The 19,225-nt window shown below is 49.6% G+C and overlaps 1 protein-coding gene across 1 annotated transcript in view; it reads left to right on the top strand.

Annotated features, from left to right (window-relative positions):
* The first annotated feature begins 8,565 nt into the window (after positions 1-8,565).
* Positions 8,566-19,225, top strand: part of LOC123398825 (beta-galactosidase 15) — a 32,568-nt gene continuing 21,908 nt past the window's right edge. Inside the window, exons 1-5 of the mRNA XM_045093273.1 lie at positions 8,566-8,960; positions 9,516-9,611; positions 9,694-9,806; positions 10,733-10,799; positions 11,011-11,103. Coding sequence (XP_044949208.1) covers positions 8,712-8,960; positions 9,516-9,611; positions 9,694-9,806; positions 10,733-10,799; positions 11,011-11,103 — 618 coding nt within the window. The 5' untranslated portion in view covers positions 8,566-8,711. The remainder of the gene's footprint in view (positions 8,961-9,515; positions 9,612-9,693; positions 9,807-10,732; positions 10,800-11,010; positions 11,104-19,225) is intronic.

Raw genomic sequence — 19,225 nt, 5'->3', positions numbered from 1 at the left:
TGCTATTATCTTGTCAAACTTTGGATGTTTTGCATGCCTTTTATATATTTTTTGGAACTAACTTATTAACTCAGTGTCAAGTGCCAGTTCCTGTTTTTTCCATGTTTTTGACCACTTTCAGAGGAGATTTTGAAACGGAGTCCAAACGGAAGAAAATCCCTGAAAAGATTTTTTCTGGAACGGAAGAAGATCGGGAAGCTTGGGAGCCAAGGCAGGGAAGCCTCAGGGGACCCACAAACCCCCACCCCGCGGCCACGGGGAGGTCGCGCCATCCAGGCTTGTGGGCCCCCTGAGCGCCCCCTGACCTAGGGGTTGCGCCTATAAATTCCCTAAAAATCCCAAAAACATCTGGAGATCATCGAAAGTACTGTTCCGCCGCCGCAAGCTTCTGTCTCCGCAAGATCCCATCTGAGGCACGTCCTGGTGCCCTGCCGGAGGGGGATTCGGACACGGAGGGCTTCTTCATCAACACCATGACCTCTCCGATGATGCGTGAGTAGTTCACCATAGACCTACGGGTCCATAGCTAGTAACTAGATGGCTTCTTCTCTCTCTTGGATCTTCAATACAAAGTTCTCCATGATCTTCATGGAGATCTATCTGATGTAATCTTCTTTTGTGGTGTGTTTGTCGAGATCCGATGAATTGTGGATTTATGATCAGATTATCTATGAATCTTATTTGAGTTTCTTCTGATCTCTCTTATGCATGATTTCATATCCTTGTAATTCTCTTCGAGTTGTGGGTTTTGTTTGGCCAACTAGATCTATGATTCTTGCAACGGGAGAAGTGCTTGGTTTTGGGTTGATACCGTGCGGTGACCTCACCCAGTGACAGAAGGGGTAGCGAGGCACGCATCGTGTTGTTGCCATCAAGGGTAAAAAGATGGGGTTTTTATCATTGGTTTGAGATTATCCCTCTACATCATGTCATCTTGCTTAAAGCGTTACCCTGTTCGTCATGAACTCAATACACTAGATGCATGCTGGATAGCGGTCGATGTGTGGAGTAATAGTAGTAGATGCAGAAAGTATCGGACTACTTGTCTCGGACGTGATGCCTATATGTATGATCATTGCCTTATATATCGTCATGACTTTGCGCGGTTCTATCAATTGCTCGACAGTAATTTGTTCACCCACCATAATACTTGCTATTTTGAGAGAAGCCTCTAGTGAACACTATGGCCCCCAGGGTCTACTCCACACCATATTTTCAGCCTTACACTTTTTACTTCGTTGCACTTTCCGCCTTTATATCTCACTTTGCAAACAATCTTGAAGGGATTGACAACCCCTTTGAAGCGTTGGGTGCAAGCTTGTTTGTGTTTGCTCAGGTACTCTGGACTTGACGAGACCCTCCTTCTGGATCGATACCTTGCTTCTTAAACTGAGGGAAATACTTAGTGCTCCTGTGCTGCATCACCCTTTCCTCTTCAAGGGAAAAACCAACGCAAGCCCAGCCTCGGTCAACGTGTCAATTTCTGGCACTGTTGTCTGTGGGATAGCAGAAGAATTTCTGGCGCCGTTGCCGGGGAGGATCAAGTCAAGAACTCATCCAAGTAAGTGCCGCAAACTCATCTCTTGCATTTACTTTGTTTGCCAGTTGCCTCTCATTTTCCTATCCCCCACTTTACCAATTTGCCTTTTTCGGTTGCCTTTTTCGTTCGCCCCTTTCTCTCGCTTGCTTTCTGTTCGCTTGTGTGCCATGTGCCTTCAATATGCTTGCATCTTCGCTTGCTGAAAATCTAGTGACATGGATCCTCATCGACTTGCTAATCTCTTTAAGAGATCCAATTATGTTGATCCAATTGCTAGTGAGTTGAGTGCACTTGACTATCTTTATGGAGTTTTGCTTGAGATGCGTGAATCTGAAAATTGTGAGGAAGAAATTTATGAAGTGATTCACGAGGGCTCCTTGGATGAAAAGCATGATTGCAATGGTTTCACTATAAGTTCTATTAGTGACAATCATGCTAAGAATATGCAAAACCCTAAGCTTGGAGATGCTAGTTTTGCTATGTCCACTACTTGTTCAATGATCATGAGTGGGGCGAGTTTAAGCCTCATGATGAATATGATATTTGCAATACTATTGAAAGTGGGTTTGAAGAAGTCATAACTTTAGTTGATGATAATCCCACTATTTTTGAAGAGCGTCAACTTTGCATGCATGTGGATCATGAAAAGAATATCCTATGTGATAGTTACATTGTTGAATTCGAATATGATCCCACATGTAATTATTATGAGAGAGGAAAATATGGTGGTAGAAACTTTCATATCACTAAATCACCTCTCGTTATGTTGAGATTGCTATGGTCTCTTTCTTCTTCCTTGCATATGGTAACTATTGGTTGTCTTGACAATCTCTTTTCCTATGAAATGCCTATGCATAGGAAGTATGTTAGACTTAGATGTGATTTTCACATGCTTTATGATGCTCTCGTTGTGCTTCAATTCTTGTCTTTTGTGTGAGCATCATTGAATTATCAATGCCTAGCTAAGGGTGTTAAACAATAGCGCTTGTTGGGAGGCAACCCAATGAATTTATCTTTTTCTTTCTGTTTTGTTGCGTTCACACCATCATAATTCTGTTGTGATTGTATTTTTTGTATTTATTTTTGTGTTTTATCCAAGCAAAACCTTTATGACTAGTCTTGGTGATGGTTGTTTGATCCTGCTGGAAAAATACAGAAACTTTTCGCTCACGAGATGATTTTTCATTTTTATTCAGATAGAGATTTTGAGTTGATTCTTTTTGCTGCTGGTTGATATGCCTTTTTCCCAGGCATTCATAATTTTTTAGATTTTTGAGGTACCAGAAGTATACGAAGTATACAGATTGCTACGGACTGGTCTGTTTTTACAGATTCTGTTTTTGTTGAGTTAGTTGCTTGTTTTGATGAAACTATGGTTAGTATCAGGGGGTACTAGCCATGGAAAAGTGAGAATACAGTAGCCCAATACCAATATATATAGAATTCAAGTTTGCTACAGTACCAAAAGAAGTGGTAGTTTGTTTTCTTGTGCTAATGTTATCACGAGTTTGCTACAGTACTAGCTATGGACCCGTAGGTCTATGGTGAACTACTTACGCATCATCGGAGAGGTCATGGTGTTGATGAAGAAGTCCTCCATATCCGAATCTCCCCTCCGGCAGGGCACCAAAACGTGCCCCAGATGGAATCTTGCGGAGACAGAAGCTTGTGGCAGCGGAAAAGTATTTTCGTTGATCTCCTGGTTTTTTTAGGGATTTTAGGCAATTTATAGGCGAAGGAGCTAGGGCAGGGGAGGCCCAGGGAGCCCACAAGCCTAGGAGGCGCGGGCCCCCTGGCTGCGCCATGGGGGCTTGTGGCCTCCCCCGGGACTCCCTTCCTTGGTTCCCAAGCTTTCTGCGTATCTTCTGTTCCAGAAAAAAATCTTTTCGGAAGTTTTATTCCGTTTGGACTCCGGCTAAAATCCTCCTCTGAAAAGGGTCAAAAACACGGAAAAAACAGGAACTGGCACTTGGCACTGAATTAATAAGTTAGTCCCAAAAAAGATATAAAAGGCATACAAAACATCCAAAGTTTTACAAGATAATAGCATAAAAATTATAGATACATTGGAGACGTATCAGGTTCCTTGTTATATCACCTTATTAATACTAATTAATTTAATGCACCTATATACTTGGTAAAATGTGGAAGGCTTGGCCTTCTAGCCTGGTGTTTTGTTCCACCTTTGCCGGCTTAGTTTCGGCTACCGGTGTTATGTTCCATAAATGAATGCTTCTAACATGATTGGGGTTGTTATGGGGACCCCCTTTACTTTCGTTTTGGGATAAAACTCGTTTGGCAAGGCCCAACATTGGTACTATATTTGCCCAACATAAAATATACTGATATTGATGTGACGCATAAGGAGTTAGCGCTATCCGAGGAGTAATTCAACATAATACAGGGAGGGCCAGTGCTGATGGTGCTGGTCCTAAACACAACACTGTGCGGGGCCAACTCGGGGCAACTCGGTAGATTTCTATCAGGCCACTGTACGCATCGCTCACCCGTCGTGTCCTCAGAACGGGATACGCGGCTCCTATCGGGATCGTTGACACGCCGGGTGGCCTTGTTGGACTTGTTTTACCTTTCTCGAGCGTCTCGTGCGTGGGATTCCGAGAATACTTTGGGCTATCTCGAGGTTGATATTTTCCAATAGGAACCCGAGGAGATGACGGGTTTTCCCTGATCGAGGTCATTCCGGCGCAGCGTGTGGTAGTTTGTGATTGACTAGTTGGAGCACCCTTGCAGGGTTAAATCTTTCGAAAAGCCATGCCTGCGGTTATGTGGCAACATGGAAACTTTGTTTTACATACGGTTCTAGATAACTTGAAGTAAACTTAATTAAAAACTTGCCAACTGAGTGCGTAATCGTGACTGTCTCTTTCGTGAGCTCCTTCTCCGATCGAGGACATGGTGGGGTTATGTCTGACGTAAGTAGGTGTTCAGGATCATTCATTTTATCATCAGTAGACCACGTCCGCTATGCGTAGATCATCCTCCTCTTTTATTCTTGTACTCGTAAGTTAGCCACCTCAAATAAATGCTTAGTCGCTTGCTGCAGCCTCACCACTTAACCATACCTCACCCATTAAGCTTTGCTAGTCTTTATACCTTTGGAAATGAGATTGTTGAGTCCCTGTGGCTCGCATATTACTAGAACACCAGTTGCAGGTATAGGTAAAGAGTTACTTTGACGTGAGCGCGCTGATTGTGCTATTTGGAGTTTCTTCTTCTTCTTCTTCTTCTTCTTCTTCTTCGATCTAGGATGGGTTCCAGGCCAGCAACCTCGGATAGCAAGGATGGACGTCGTTCTTTTATCATTTGTTTTTGCTCGTAGACGGACCCTGCTCTTCTTCACGATGTCTATACATTTTTGTATTGATGTGATCTTGATGTAGCTTGTGGCGAGTGTAAGCCAACTCCTTATACTCATCTTTTCAATACATGTACTTGTAACGATATCCATTCTTGCGAAACAACGAGATGCGTTTTTATCCTTGTCGAGGCCCTCGCGCCAAAATAATGATAGGATCGCACCTTGGACGTTACAGAGTTGTCTTCATTCATGCCACTGAGAGTTGTGTCGCTCCACATTGAAGGCGGCTGAGGGCAGACGCGACCTCTCATTGCCTTCTCCATTAAAGCGGCCCGCCGGCCAAGGGCGCCACCCGTTTCATGCCTGGCTGAACACGCCTCCTCGCCGCATTCAAACGCCTCCATTAAACCCGCGTGGAAGCCAAGGAAACCTACTTCAGCCACACGTTCGTTCATGAGCGGGCCAACATTAAACGCAATGCCGACTAAGCTCCTCTCATCTGCCCTTTATTTAAATGAGGCCAGACGCCGGAAAGATTCACACCCCTCCATCGCTCCTACATCTCCTCCTTCACCATTTTCTCCACTTTGTTGATGGCTTACGAAAAGCAGTTCTCCAGCATACAAGCCAACTCGGTGGCCCTTCGAGCCCATCAGATACGAGCACGAGCGAGGCAGATCATTGTTCCACATCCCTCTCCTAGCCCGACAGACCCAATTGTCGAGCCCGCCGGATACGAGCAAGGTAGCCCGACGAAGCCAGTTGCCGCTTCAGACCATCTTAATGAGGAGTAGCGATTTGCTCCACGCCGACACGACGAGGAGCACGACAACAGCCGCGCCTCCCATGCATACGACCACGCCATCCGTGGTCGACGTGCGCGTAGCCTCGCCATGCAGGCAGAGAAAGAAGCCAACTGCACGGACATCAACGAGAGGGCGGCCCGCACGTCCGCGCTCGTTGCTACGATCGAGGAGAAGTAGAAAATGGGAGGCCGTCGTTGCTATGGTCCCAAGATAGCCACCGCAGGCGTGTCACCTACGTCCATAGTCGGTGTCTTGTCCTCTCTCGCCGGTCACCATCGTTCCCCGCCCCTAAAACAAGCACAGGTCCGTGCTTCACGAAAGCAGATGTAACCCTTCCACTAGGCCTGAAGCTCCATCTTTGTCACTCTGGCGATCAGCGTAACCAGAGATAGGGAAAGAGGGAGGAATATACCTCTGGGCTCCCGACAGTCTGGTAAGTGGTCTACCAAACATGAGGAAGACAAAGGGATACATCGCGACCGGCCGTAGACTAGTGTAGTGTATCCATGTCGTGGGAGTGAAGCTCCGCTCGATCGTATGTGCACATTGTTTTATCTTTTTAGTTAAAATATGTTCAAAACGTAAACGTTTTGTTCGGTTTATACGAAATTCGTTATGTTTATATGAAACCCGGTCGTGTTTGTGCGAATTTCGCCCGATCAATTTGAACTGTTGTCAAAATGTATGCGTTTAGCGTTGAATATTATTTCCCGCATCCGTGTCCGTTAACTGGTCTTTCCCAGTTCATGGACAAACGCTGGAAAGTTACGGTGGCTGAAGATGCCCTTATTGTACTTTTTTTCGCGAATATGCAAAGTTTGTGTATCATTTCATTGATAGAAGAAGTTTAGAACAAGTACAAGATGTGATACAACACATGACACAAACAGAATAGACGTGAACATGATGTCCGGAGCAGAAAAGAAGGGATGCTCAGCCCAAACATACAAGAACACATCTAAACTCGTCGTTGTAGAAGTAGCCCAAACAAAGAACAAGACGATCATAATCTTCAAATCCAGACCCGAAGACAACGCAAGTAAACAAGACGACATCTTTACGAAGAAGAATGACAACGAAGTGCCACTGCCGTCCGATCCGGATAACCGGAGCAAAGGTTTTTGTGACGCTTGAAGAGGGGCTCAAATAATGATCATGACAACGCCTCCAAAAAAACATCCACAAATGTGGTCGCTGCCAGCATAGCATGCAGGGATTTCGTCTAGCAAAAGTCCGAACAATCCCAAAGCCGTCCATCAGATCAGCCTTAGAGCATCTCTAACAGCTGCCCTATATAGGGCAGTGTTGCAAAAAACCTGTCATATAGGGCAAAAAACGCCTAAAAACGGTCTCCAACAGCTGCCCTATCTTGGGCATTTGGCCAAAAAAATTAGGGCAGTGCCCTATATTTTGCCCAAGTGTTGTAAATATGGGGCAGCTAGCCAACTGCCCCAAATTTTCTGGCCACGCGCGCGCGCGTCCAACTGCCACCCGGAAGCTTCCCGCCCCGCCGCGCGCCAATAAAATCCCCACCCCGCCGCGCGCTGCCGCACCAAATTCGCCGCCGCCCGTCCACCTCCCGCCCCCGTTCCCCCTCCCCCCAATCGCCCCTCGCCGCCGCCGTTCCCCCTCTTCCGCCATGGCACCGCGCAGCCGCCCGAGCTCCGGCTTCTTTGGCGTGCAGGAGTGCCCCTTCAGCCGATTCGCGGCGGAGATCACCGCCGACGGAGTTCGGTGGTGGATAGGGACATTTGACTCCGCCGAGCTCGCCGCACGCGCGTACGACGCGGCGGCGATACGATTCGGCCGGCCGCGGCGGGACCTCAACTTCCCCGACATCGGCCGCGACTGCGCGCTGTGGCTGGCGCCGCCGCTGCACTTCGTCGACGTGACGGACGGGCACGAGCAGCGCCGCCAGCAGCGCCATGAGCGCGCGAACCTGCGGGGGGCGCAGATCGACGAGATCCGCATGGAGACGCTCTGCTGCGACCACCCCGAGCTCGTGCAGGCAGAGCTCGACTTCTTCGTCGGGCGGAAGAAGAAGAAGGCCGCCGCTGCCCGAGCCGACGGTGCGGGGCCGTCCGCTCCACCGCCGCCGCCGCCGAACCGCATCGATGTCGGGTCCTCGTCGTCGGAGCTCGGCTCCTCGTTCTGGGACACCACTGACGACGACTCTGACTCCGCCGCCGCCGTCCTCGACTAGACGCCGCCGCCGATTAGTTGTCGTTAGGTTAAAATTAGGTTTAATTTTATCGTCGTTCTGCTGTTCGTCTGTCGAACTTGTTCTTCAGTATCTGCTATCTGTCGAAATATAGCCGTATGAGTTTAAATTTCACGTTGAAGATGCATTTGGGGCAGCAGTTGGAGCAACGCACTATCCTATCTTGGGCTGCTGGTAAATCAACAGATGTTTCCCTGTCCTATACTGAGATTTTGGCTGCCTTATAATAAAAAATGGCTGTCCTATCTTGGGCAGCTGTTAGAGATGCTACTTTCATTCATTATATTAGTATAAGAGCAAGTACAATAAGGTACAGTCAGCAGGCTGTAAGGATTAAGATAATATATTTTTGCTGAGTTGGATGAGAGAGAAGAGGAGAGAAAAGGGAAGCGGGCTCTTCGTGAAGAGCCAGCTCTAGCACGTGCTCCTAGGTGTTTTGTGAGAATGAAAGATGGGCCATATATGATAAAAGTAGTACTATTTTATAGCTAACTATTGTACAAGCTAGCTATAAGATGGGCTATAAGAGTGCTTATAGCCAGCAGTTGGCTATACTATTAACCATGCTCTAAGCGTCTAAGCGACGTATCACAATCATTTCCCCGCGTAAAAGAACTCCAATCATTAATGCGTCGCGTGAGGGATCGGCAACTATTCCACCCAATTTCGAGCGTCGAAGACGCCATCTCGATCTGGCTATGCCCCGTTCATTGTGGTCTCAATCCGTTGTCCTAGTCAGAGCTTCCCTAAAACAAAACTATTTCCAAAATAAAAGGAAAAACCTCGCTTCATCCGTCGCTCTGTTTCTCTACTCTGCTTCTGGCCATGGCCGACTCGCCGCCGCCCTCGCGATTCGGCCCCCCCTTCCCCCTCTTCCTCCTCCTCGTCGTCGCCGGTTACTTCACCGCCTCAGCATTAGCGGCGGGGGAGCTGAGCCAGGTGGTGGGGAGGGGGACGGATGGCCCCTACTTCGAGCCGTTCAACGTGAGCTACGATCATCGCGCGGTGCGCATCGGCGGGCAGCGGAGGATGCTCGTCTCAGCGGGAGTGCACTACCCCCGCGCCACACCCGAGGTGAGGATGCCGTATGCGGCTTGTGCAAGGGCAGTGTCTGGTGCCACCGAAAAAAAGACAGTGTGTGGTGGAGTTGTTGGCATCGGGCGGAACCGGTTGTATTTTCCCCCTTTTATCGGAGCAAGTTCATTCCATTACTGAAAACCTGAGTATTTTTTCTTCATAGCACCGTGGATAACCATGGTTAGCTCCTCCATGAACTTCCTTGAAAGCTCGTTTGCGGTTAGCGAGTGGGATGGAATTGAAATTGACACTGGTGTGCGTGAGGGTATCGAGAGATTTTCACACCGGCTCTTCCAGAGGCATCTGGTTGGTGTGACCGTGCGAGACTGAGTTTCTTTTCTTTGAGTATGGACATCAGACCTTGGTACTAGTTTTCTTGTGATTCAAATAGCTGGATGCTGCATGAAGTGACATCGTCTCTGATGTAATTATTTGCTGAGCAATTTGGGTTACAGGAATAAGGATATTGCACCAGCATTGTTGTTTGCTTGTCCAGGAATACGGTGTCTGTCTTGCTTGTAGCTCTAACTAAACTCTTGCAAACTGTGCCAGATGTGGCCTAGTATAATTGCAAAGTGCAAGGAAGGTGGTGCAGATGTAATTGAGACATATGTCTTTTGGAATGGGCATGAACCAGCCAAAGGTCAGGTAATGTAGTTGCCCTTTATTCACTTCAGTTGTATGTATTTTGTCCTGATATATGAACTTATGCATCTTCCATTTTTCCCAGTATTACTTCGAAGACAGATTTGATCTTGTGAGATTTGTGAAGCTGGTTGCTGCTGAAGGCCTATTTTTTTTCCTTCGTATCGGCCCATATGCTTGTGCTGAATGGAATTTCGGGTCTGTTTATATCTTAATAGTCGACTTTCGAAATATCTTGATCACATCCGTACTAATTACTAGAGTTTTCAGTTGAGTTACATTTTTCTTTCTTGCTCTATTTTCTGATTATAAGTATACATCATTTTACAACTAACATAATCCTTTCTAGCTTTTCTGTATAGGCGTCAAAATCACTATGTTTGAGAACGTTACCTTAGCTACCTCAGTAAGTAACCATTGGATGTTAAATGGGTCAAATACGCATGATTTCCATAGCATTTGATGACACTTCACATGTCCTACACTTTAGGAGGATGACATATCTTGCCCTCCTTCATTAAAAAAGGAAGCTGTTGAAGCTCTGGAAACGTAGAGGAACAGGTGTTTGTGAAAAAAATGTAGTTCTGCAGAGTTGGTGTATGTCAAGAGTTAATCGAATCAAATGATTTGCTTCTACTAATATACAGTGGCACTGGAAAAGGCTAATTATCACCCACACAAAAAAGGAAAAGGCTAATTATAGGAGGTGCTCTATAATTGGTATACCTTCTTAGTTCGATATCATAGCTGCCACTTATCAAAGCAATCAAACTTCACAGTTGCACTCATAAATGCAGCTAAATTTAACACATTACGAGCTACACTCATGTACTTTAGAGGCCCCAGTTATTATATTTCAGAGTTACAAATTTTCTTCTTCCTCGTGCAATTGAGCTTTTGATGGTAGATTGTCATTTGAGTTTTCTCTCCCTCTACATTAAACATAACGTCAGTAGTTTCTGGAATAATAGACATAATCTTATTAATTTCATGGTTACAGTTTTGCACAATTATTCTTTATTACATTTACCCTATTCAGCAGTTCTCCTGCGTGTTTGAGAAAAAAACAGTTAGTATTATTCGTGGTGTTTATTAATTTGTCCTTTTGTCATGCATTTGTGCAGTGGTTTCCCAGTTTGGTTACGTGATATCCCTGGCATAGAATTTCGTACTGACAATGAGCCATACAAGGTAAAAAAATACATTTCACTGTTTGATCCATGGCTTTCTTCAGATCATAGATTTTCCATCTTATAAGAGTTTTATGCTGCATGGAGTCACACGATTCCTGTACTTACATGTATAGAAACGATGTACTGTTACAACACTGATTTTAGTGGGACTGTGGGAGGAGCATCCTCAAGCATTCCTTAACCACTAAGCCGTATAAATGTTTCAACAGGCTGAAATGCAGACTTTTGTGACAAAAATTGTAGACATGATGAAAGCCGAGAAGCTTTACTCTTGGCAAGGTGGTCCCATTATATTGCAGCAGGTATGAACTAATTCTTAAATTTCAGTTATTGGATATATTTTTTTGTTTGAGAGGGAGGGAGAGGGAGGGGAAGGGAGGGGAAGGGAGGGAGACAGAGTCCAACACTGCTTTTCTTTTCCCATCTTTCCTTGGGAAACATTGCAAGGAAAAGAGGAATAGAGGAAGGTGGGCACAAGGGCGGCAACAAGGAACAGCTGACGCCGGTGATGCACACATTCTTTTTGTCCTGCTTTTTGTACTTCCAGTACTAACTATACTCCGGCTCAGCAGCCGAGAAGCTTTATTCTCGGAAACACTCACAAAGTGCTCACCCACTCAAGGGGTGTGGGGTCTATTTATAGAAAAAGCAGAAATCTAACCGTTGAACAGTAAAAGACAATCACCCTGGAAGTACCACATGGTATTCTCGGTAGTAGCGGGCCCATTCAAAATTTGAAGTGTTGGCAAGAAAACGAACATTCCTAGATGTGCCTTGAGCTTGGAGGTACCGGGCTGCCTAGTAAGCCTCTTAGGCCATGTACAAAAAAGAACTGTTTTTCCTAGCACCGGTGCATGATTATTTTGGCACCCCTGCTGTTGAAAAAAGCAATGCTGCCTAAGAAAATTAATTAATCGGATTATCTTTCTAAGCAAGAGGGCAGGCCTGGCGCAGTGGTGAAGTACTCCCCACTTGTGCCAAGAGGTCCTGGGTTCGAACCAGCCTCTCTGCATTGCACTGTAGCACATTGCACTGTAGCAGGGGTAAGACTAGGTTCCTATAATCCCTCCCCAGACCCCACCTTGTGTGGGAGCTTCTATGCACTGGGTCTGTCCTTTATCTTTCTAAGTACCTTGCATCCATGATCTTAGAAGTCCAAATACCTAGAGGTGTTGGAAACAAAAAGCTTGGAAGTACCAAACACAAAGAAGCTCATCTCAGCGTGAAGGAGAAACTTGCTCTGAAGTACTAGAGAAAAGGAGAAAAAGAGCAAGCCTTAGAATTAAATGGTGCAGAAATGACAATCTCTCAGCTCGGAGGTGTCGTATAAGATTTGCTCGGAAGTATTGGACCTATACAAACCGAGAGGTGCTTGGAAGTGTTGGAAAAGGTCAGGCTCCGAGCTATCGGAGCTAAGAGAGATTCTCTTGGCAGGATCAAAGCTCGGTGGTACCGGAGAAAAATAGAGGCGGTTCCGACAAACACTTGTAGAACAGGGTCCGCTCGGCAGGATCAATTGATGCTCACGGGGTCGGTAGTACTAGGTAGGAAATACTCATAACTCATAAGCATCGGGAAAGTGGAGAACTTGAGGAATTGAGTGGAAGCAGTGGAAAACTTGGGGATTTGGTTGTGGATCTTGAGACAGAATGCATCCCTAATTATTTTCTATGTGCCCTCTTGATAGTGCGGTTGTCCTTGAACTCAATGTGGATCTTGGATCCACCAAAAGCCTATAGATTGCAAACTATGGGCGTGAAGAACTAATCACTTGATAGCATGAAAAGCAGGGGCCACCTATTAGGCCTGCATGGGTTGGTGTGTTCTCCTACTATGGATTTGGCATGAACTCCAGCGTTGAATCAACTCGGTGGCACCTTGCAGGTGCATGCTTATGTGGGAAAGCAGGTGGTAGGCACTTGCAGGTGGTTGCCGGGGAAGGCAACTCGGGGCAGCGGTGCCTGTGGTTATGGAAGAAGGCTCGACAGGGGGAGCGCCCGAGCGAGGCATTGACGATTGGATTTTGCTGGGTGGTTGCAAGCACGGATGGGCGGGCAGGTGACGATGGCAGTAGGCTACACGCATGGAGATAGCGTGTCAATTCGATGAGTGGGGATGTTGTCTTAGCGACCTGCATGCTGGATGGAGTGGCCCGACGTAGGCGTAGAGGCCGCGACTCAACATCAACTAGAACTAGACAAAGAGTTGGGGCAGCTTGCTGAGGGGTGAACTAGCACGTGCTATGGTCGGAGGCAACCCCGTCGTGGTAGAGGGAGGCAAGTTGCGAGGTTGGGGAAGCAAAAAATTGAACCGGGAAAGATGGGAAGCAACAAGTCTATCTCGAGCAGAGCAGTGATGTGGGATTTGTTTTTGAGGGAGGACGGATCCAGGGAGAAGATCGGTCGTGAAGAGACAAATCACACTATATCGAGCAAGAAGAGAAAGACCGATCTAGCAAAATCAGGAAGAACGAGTTGTGGCGTCCTAGGGAGGAGAAAAAACCCTCTACTTGGGCTCATGATTGTTAGGAAGTATTAGTATTAGTCTAGGAGTCCTTATTAGTCTATTAGTATTAGTCTAGGAGTCCTTATTAGTCTATGTTTACTTTCCTTGCACCTCAAGTCATGTGTAATATATATATGTCCCTTGGGCCTTCAATACAGATAAGTTGCTTTCCTAACATGGTATTAGAGCTTAGGTTATTTTTTTCGGGCGCAACAACTCGCCCTCCTGATCCAATCTCTCCATCCCGATCGATCCCCGCGGGCCTCCCCGCTCGATCTCCTCTCCTGGCGCTAGGTCCTCTCCCGCCGGCGCTCACTGCTGGATTTGCTGCAGTTCCAGCCGCCGTCGCGCCGATCTACTCGTTGCAGTCCCAGTCGCCGTTGCGCCGATCTCCTCCCTGGTCGTCGCTGCCGTTCACGGCCATCGTCGAACCACCCTCGCCAGTCCGCCACCGTCCTCCACTCCGGCCGCCGGATCTTCGTTGCTCCACTTCGGATCGGCTCTGCTCCTCCTCCAGATCGGATCGGGTGGTGGCGCCGCAGTCGAGGTCGACGAGCTGCTGGCCTTGCATGCCGAGGTTGCGGTCGACGAGGCGTTCGACGTGGACGAAGCGGCCGACGCGGCAGGGGATAGCGATGGCGCCCTGGTGCCTGAAGTCGTACCTCCTCCCGCCGCTGCTCGACGACTCACCGGCGGCGCGCTGGCCGGCCCGCCCCTCGACGCCCTGCCCCGACTGCGAGGTGGCGGCCGCGCTGGGCTTGCGCGAGCCGGCGTTCCACTGGTGCGTGCGCGACGCCGTCACCGTGGGGTTCCGCTCCCCGGTCGGCCCCATCGATCAGCCAGTCTTTCGGCTTGGCGGAGCCGTTGTATTTTGGAGTATCGCGGTGGAGGGTGAAGTCGGAAGGGAACGGCTCCCCTCGGATCCGGCGACCGAAGCATGCCAGACCGATGGGACCCTCCTCCATGAGGGCCGACTGCGCCAGAAGGTCGAGGCGGGTGCGAGCATCATTCTCGCTACGAGGGTCGCAAGGACCGATCCGAGCCGCAAGCTCGGGCCGGATTGGGGGCACGGGCGTGCTAGCCTTCTCGCGTCGCCCAGGCGGGGGAACTTCATGAACTAAGCCTCCTTTAGTTCCAGCCGGCTCGCGGAGCCGGCTAGATACTGCCCGATGCTCGCTCCGGCGCTGGGAACGCCACTCGCAGCTTCCCTTGGCCTTCCGGCCAGAATTGTGAGGGGAGGAAGAATGCTGAGCTTGCTGACGACCGCTGGGGACATGATAACCTTCGAGATCGAAGACCGGAGATACGGAGAAAGCATGGACAGGATCGAGGCGATCCTGCTGCTCGTTGGCGGCAGCGAGGAGGTCCTTGACGCGCACGCTCCTCGCCCTCCAGGGCACCCATTTCTTCCAGGGCCGCTTGTGCGGGCCGCATGTTGGCCGCAGGAGTGTCGTAGATGGGCAACTTGCCGCCTAGGATTTCGGCAACAACCCAACCGCGACCGCAGACGTCGCCATACTGGCTGGGTCCGTCAGCGGCCGGGGTGAAGCCGTAGGCGGAGTTGTACTCGCGCTGCGCGGCCTCCATCCGGCGCTTGGCGGTGGCAAGGGCGGTGCCCTCCACCAATAGTTGTTTGCGAGCCTCTTCCAGCTCAGCCCTTGCCGACGTTGTGTTTGCCGTCGTGGCGATGGGAGTAGTCAGCCCGGCAAGGGTGACCTGAAGCGGGTTGGAAGGGCCGGAAGGACTGCAGCCGCGTCCGCCGCGGCCTTGGCATGGCCCGAGCCGGTGCTGGAACCAGCAACCATCACCTCCATGAGATCGGAGGGAATGGCGGCATCGTGCGGGGCAAGACACCCCGCGAACTATGGTGGATCACTGCAGTCGAGCACGTTGCTGGGGTACTCGTCGGGTGTAGGTGCATCTTCGAGACTGAGTCTGCCGAAGTGCGCGCAGAGGGCGTTGATGTCAACGTCCCCGCCAAGGTGGCGAGGTCCTCGTCGAGGCGCAGGTTGTTGAAGAGAACGCAGAGGCGAACGACGTCAGAGGCGACGCCGCCGTCGAGTGGCTCGCCGATGATCTCAACAGCGGAGCCTGCAGGACGGACTGAGCCATCGATCAACACCGCTGAAACCTCCGCAGGGGCAGGCTCCACGGGCGTGCTGATCAGTACGGACGTGAGGCATCTGGTACGGTTGGCGAAGGGTCCTGCCCGGAGCGTAACTCCGACCGGTGCCGCGGACGGCCTGACGGTGGGCGCCAATTGTTGTCGTTTTCTGACGACGGATGCCATGGGTAGGCTTATCGAGAGTGGTTGGGACCGAAGGGACACCGGCTGGCTCCGGGAACGAGATTGGTAGCTAGCAATGCAAGACGCACGATGTAACCAGGTTCGGGGCTCTTCATGGGAGATAATACCCCTAGTCCTGCCGTAGTGGTTGATGAACCAAGGTGATTACAAGATGCTCCTTGAGCTGTTCGACGGAGGAGGAAGAGGGAGCAGCCGGCTCGCTATCTGCCTCTCCTGTGTGGTGTGTGGGTGTGAGAATGGCCGACCCTCTGCATGGAGGAGGGCCAGGGGGTTTTATAGTTGAGCCCCCCGGCCTGCAAAATGGATACCAGGTACATTGTGAGGGGCCGGCTGGCTGCCTCTCAGGCCGGCCAGGGGGCCCACTGAGGTTTAGTCTTGTCGCTTGAGGGGCTCGCCGGCTGCAAGGTCCCATCTGGCCCTGGGACCCACCGGCTAGCCTATGGGATTGGTGCGTGTTCCCCACGTAGGGCGCGTGCGGTACGACGGACGTCGTCTTGCGGGATCTGGCGCCGGTCAGTGGTACGTCCGTCTCCACTGTAGCCACGCCGGGCCAGGTAATGGAGTGGGTAGTGGCGCGCGGGTACTGTACATGGTTGATAGGTCGGAGCCGGCGCCGGTCCGCGGTACGGCCGCCGTCACTGTAGCCATGCGTATGCTTCTCCATCGTACCCATGCTGAGGTACTTTCGCCTTTAATCGAAGGCCCCCGTCACATCCTGGGGATTGTTGCGACGAGTGCCCTTCAGCCGGCTGGCGGCTAGCCAGCCGGCCAAAGAGTAGACGGCTACGCTTCTAGCCTGCAAGGACTTCGTAGCCAGCCAGGAGGAGCCAACAGTTGAGGAAGCTCTCGCTCCACTTTATACCGAAGTATAGAGGAGTAGGCTTGATGAGCCTACCCCGGGGTTATCCCCCTATCAAAGAGCTCGTAAGTTTTGCTTCTTGTTGCTTTACGTGTGGGTCATTTCGTTGATTTGCTCAATGTTGCAACCTGTTGACCATCCATTGTCTTTCTTTGCGCCTGTACGTGCATTTGCCTTGTACCATAAAACGGAGTGCAAGCCCTTAACAATGATGCATTGTTGGATGAAGCTCAATGACCATGGCAATTGGATCAATTACCTATGTAGTAGTGCAAGCTCGAGGAGAGGAAGCTTGAGATGAAGGCTACTTTTGGGATCGATGAAACTAAAAAACTTGTCGAACATCGAACGTATGGTTGGATTGCTATTGGCCTAAATGGATTTGCAAAGTGACCGAGGCAGTCATTTGGTTTATTTTTATTAAAAGAAAGTAGGAAAGGGCAGACATTTGGTCATATTTGGTGACTCCAGTTCGATGGCGTCTGCCCCTTTTCCCATCCACGGACATGACCAGACGTATCCGTGGAATTTGGTGGTGTCCGTTTTGGTGAACAGCGTTGGAGTTGCCCTCAAGTCAGGTTACCACGGGATCTAGGATACGATGTATCCAGGTTCGGGGCCCAATACAATCTGGGTTACAAAGAATGGATGGATCCGACAAGTTTGTAGGCAGCTCAACAGGCTATGATGATTGATCTAGGTGAGATCCGCCTAATCGTGAAGCGTTTCGCTGACTCGTGGATGGATTGGTCCCTCTTACGAGGTCTTGGATGCCTTTATATTGTTTCTAGTTGGCGGTGGCTTTTTCCCTCGTACATATATCCTCATCGTATACGGCTAGGAGTCTAGATCGGATGCGAGTAGAAGCCATGGCCCCATCGCATTGTAACCCGCAAGGTTTCCTTATTGCACATCTTGAACGTGCATCCCCTTGGTCGTCAGTGGTGCTCCGCATGGGCCTCTACTGTAGAAGGAATAGAGGGGAGATGATTGGCGTAATGCGGTTGATGTATTATTGAGCCTCGAGACTTGAAGGGCAAGACGCCTCCTAGAGATAAGATGAAAACAATTCCTATCTAATCATGGACAGTCTCTAACTACCAAATATATCTCTAACATCCACCGCAGTCGTAGCGGTAGCATTAGAACAACATGAGCGTCGCAGACGGTCAGGCCGAAGAGAATAGCTGCCGACGGTCTGACACCCCCCGTAGTCGTAGCGGGAGCGTCATAGACGGTGTCACGTTGTGGACCCATTGATTGTAGAGGAAGCCGATGAGTTGCTCAAACGAGGCGATAACCCTTTGTGCCAATGTCGAGATAGCGAGAGTGTGGTGCGGTGTAGCTGTGGTCCACGTAGTCATGCGAGAGATGCTGTGGTTGGGGTGACCGGTTCGAGGCAGTCGCCGTGGAGCCGCAAACGCAAGGAGGCACCGTGTTAGTCATGGACATAGCGGCAGCCCACTGCTCGATCGGTGGAAAGGTGCAAATACTTAGGGACGATCGTCGTAGAATTCGTCGTAGGCACACGATGCGGTTGATCGGACTGAACGGCGTGCTTCAGTCAGCTGGATGTAGCAGGAACGTGCAGCCGGACCGAGACACGCGCTATGCACAGAGGTTTGCCTGGGCGCGTACAGGTACGCGAGCAACTAACTAACCATGCACACAAGCAGCCATCATGCACGCCCTGCATGGAACAAAACCACGTGAGGTGGATCGGTGAGCCAACACGGTGCTCGAGTAGCTACCACGCGCCACACTGCGATGTGAAGACGGTCGACACATGATTGCGCGACGGCTGTCGTTCCAGCACACATGATGGGATGCCACGTGAATCTCGAAGCGTCGTGTGCCAATCTATTCGCTCGAAGACGATGAAGATGCTGATGGAGTAACGACGACCGGCGGAGAACTACATGCGGACGAATGTGCGAACCTCAAGCGTCCCTGAGGTGCCGCGTGTCGCGCCAGTTGATGGCGGCTGGTGTTGTCGCCACCAGGTTGGAGTAGACGCGCTAATGTGACGGATGGCGGTGGGCGACTCAAATCAATTATAGATCGGTACCAAAAAAATAACACCGATCAATCGACCGGAGAGAGAAAAACCCTAATCAATGGATCGGGAAAAAGATTGTCTAGGGCAGCCGATCAATAGGATCGGCGGACGATCCCTAGGTATAGGTTGTGTGGCCCCCGGTGGCGATCATAGAGATCGGCGGCGTGGTGCGGCAGCGGCTCCTAGGGTTTTGGATCTGCTTAGGTTGATACCATGTAGAAGGAACAGAGGGGAGATGATTGGTGTACTCGGTTGATGTATTATTGAGCCTCGAGGGCGAGTGCATATTGTGTAGAGGGACGCCTCCTAGAGATAAGATGGAAACAATTCTCATCTAATTCCAGATAATCTCTAACTATCAAATATATCTCTAACATCTACATCCTGCGTACACCTAGGCCCGTATGGCATGTTACACCGTATACGCATATATGGTAGTATGACTACCCATCGTCAGTATATTGTGGTACCAAACTTGTTACATGGAACTTCTTGTTCTTGGAAACTCGTATACCGTCTCATTCAAGAATTGATTGCCATCTAGTATATTGGAGAGAAAGAAGTCCACTTTCAGCTTTCAATTCTTGAGGAAGTTCACTTTTCAACCTTCAATTCGTAAACAACCTTCATTTACCGAAACTGTTCACTTATAATCACTTCACAACCTTGGTCCTGTTCTTGTTAGGCGCTGTT

This window comes from Hordeum vulgare, chromosome 5H (genome assembly GCF_904849725.1).
Source record: "Hordeum vulgare subsp. vulgare chromosome 5H, MorexV3_pseudomolecules_assembly, whole genome shotgun sequence".
NCBI classification, from domain to species: domain Eukaryota; kingdom Viridiplantae; phylum Streptophyta; class Magnoliopsida; order Poales; family Poaceae; genus Hordeum; species Hordeum vulgare.
This window is presented reverse-complemented; position numbering and strand designations above follow the sequence as displayed.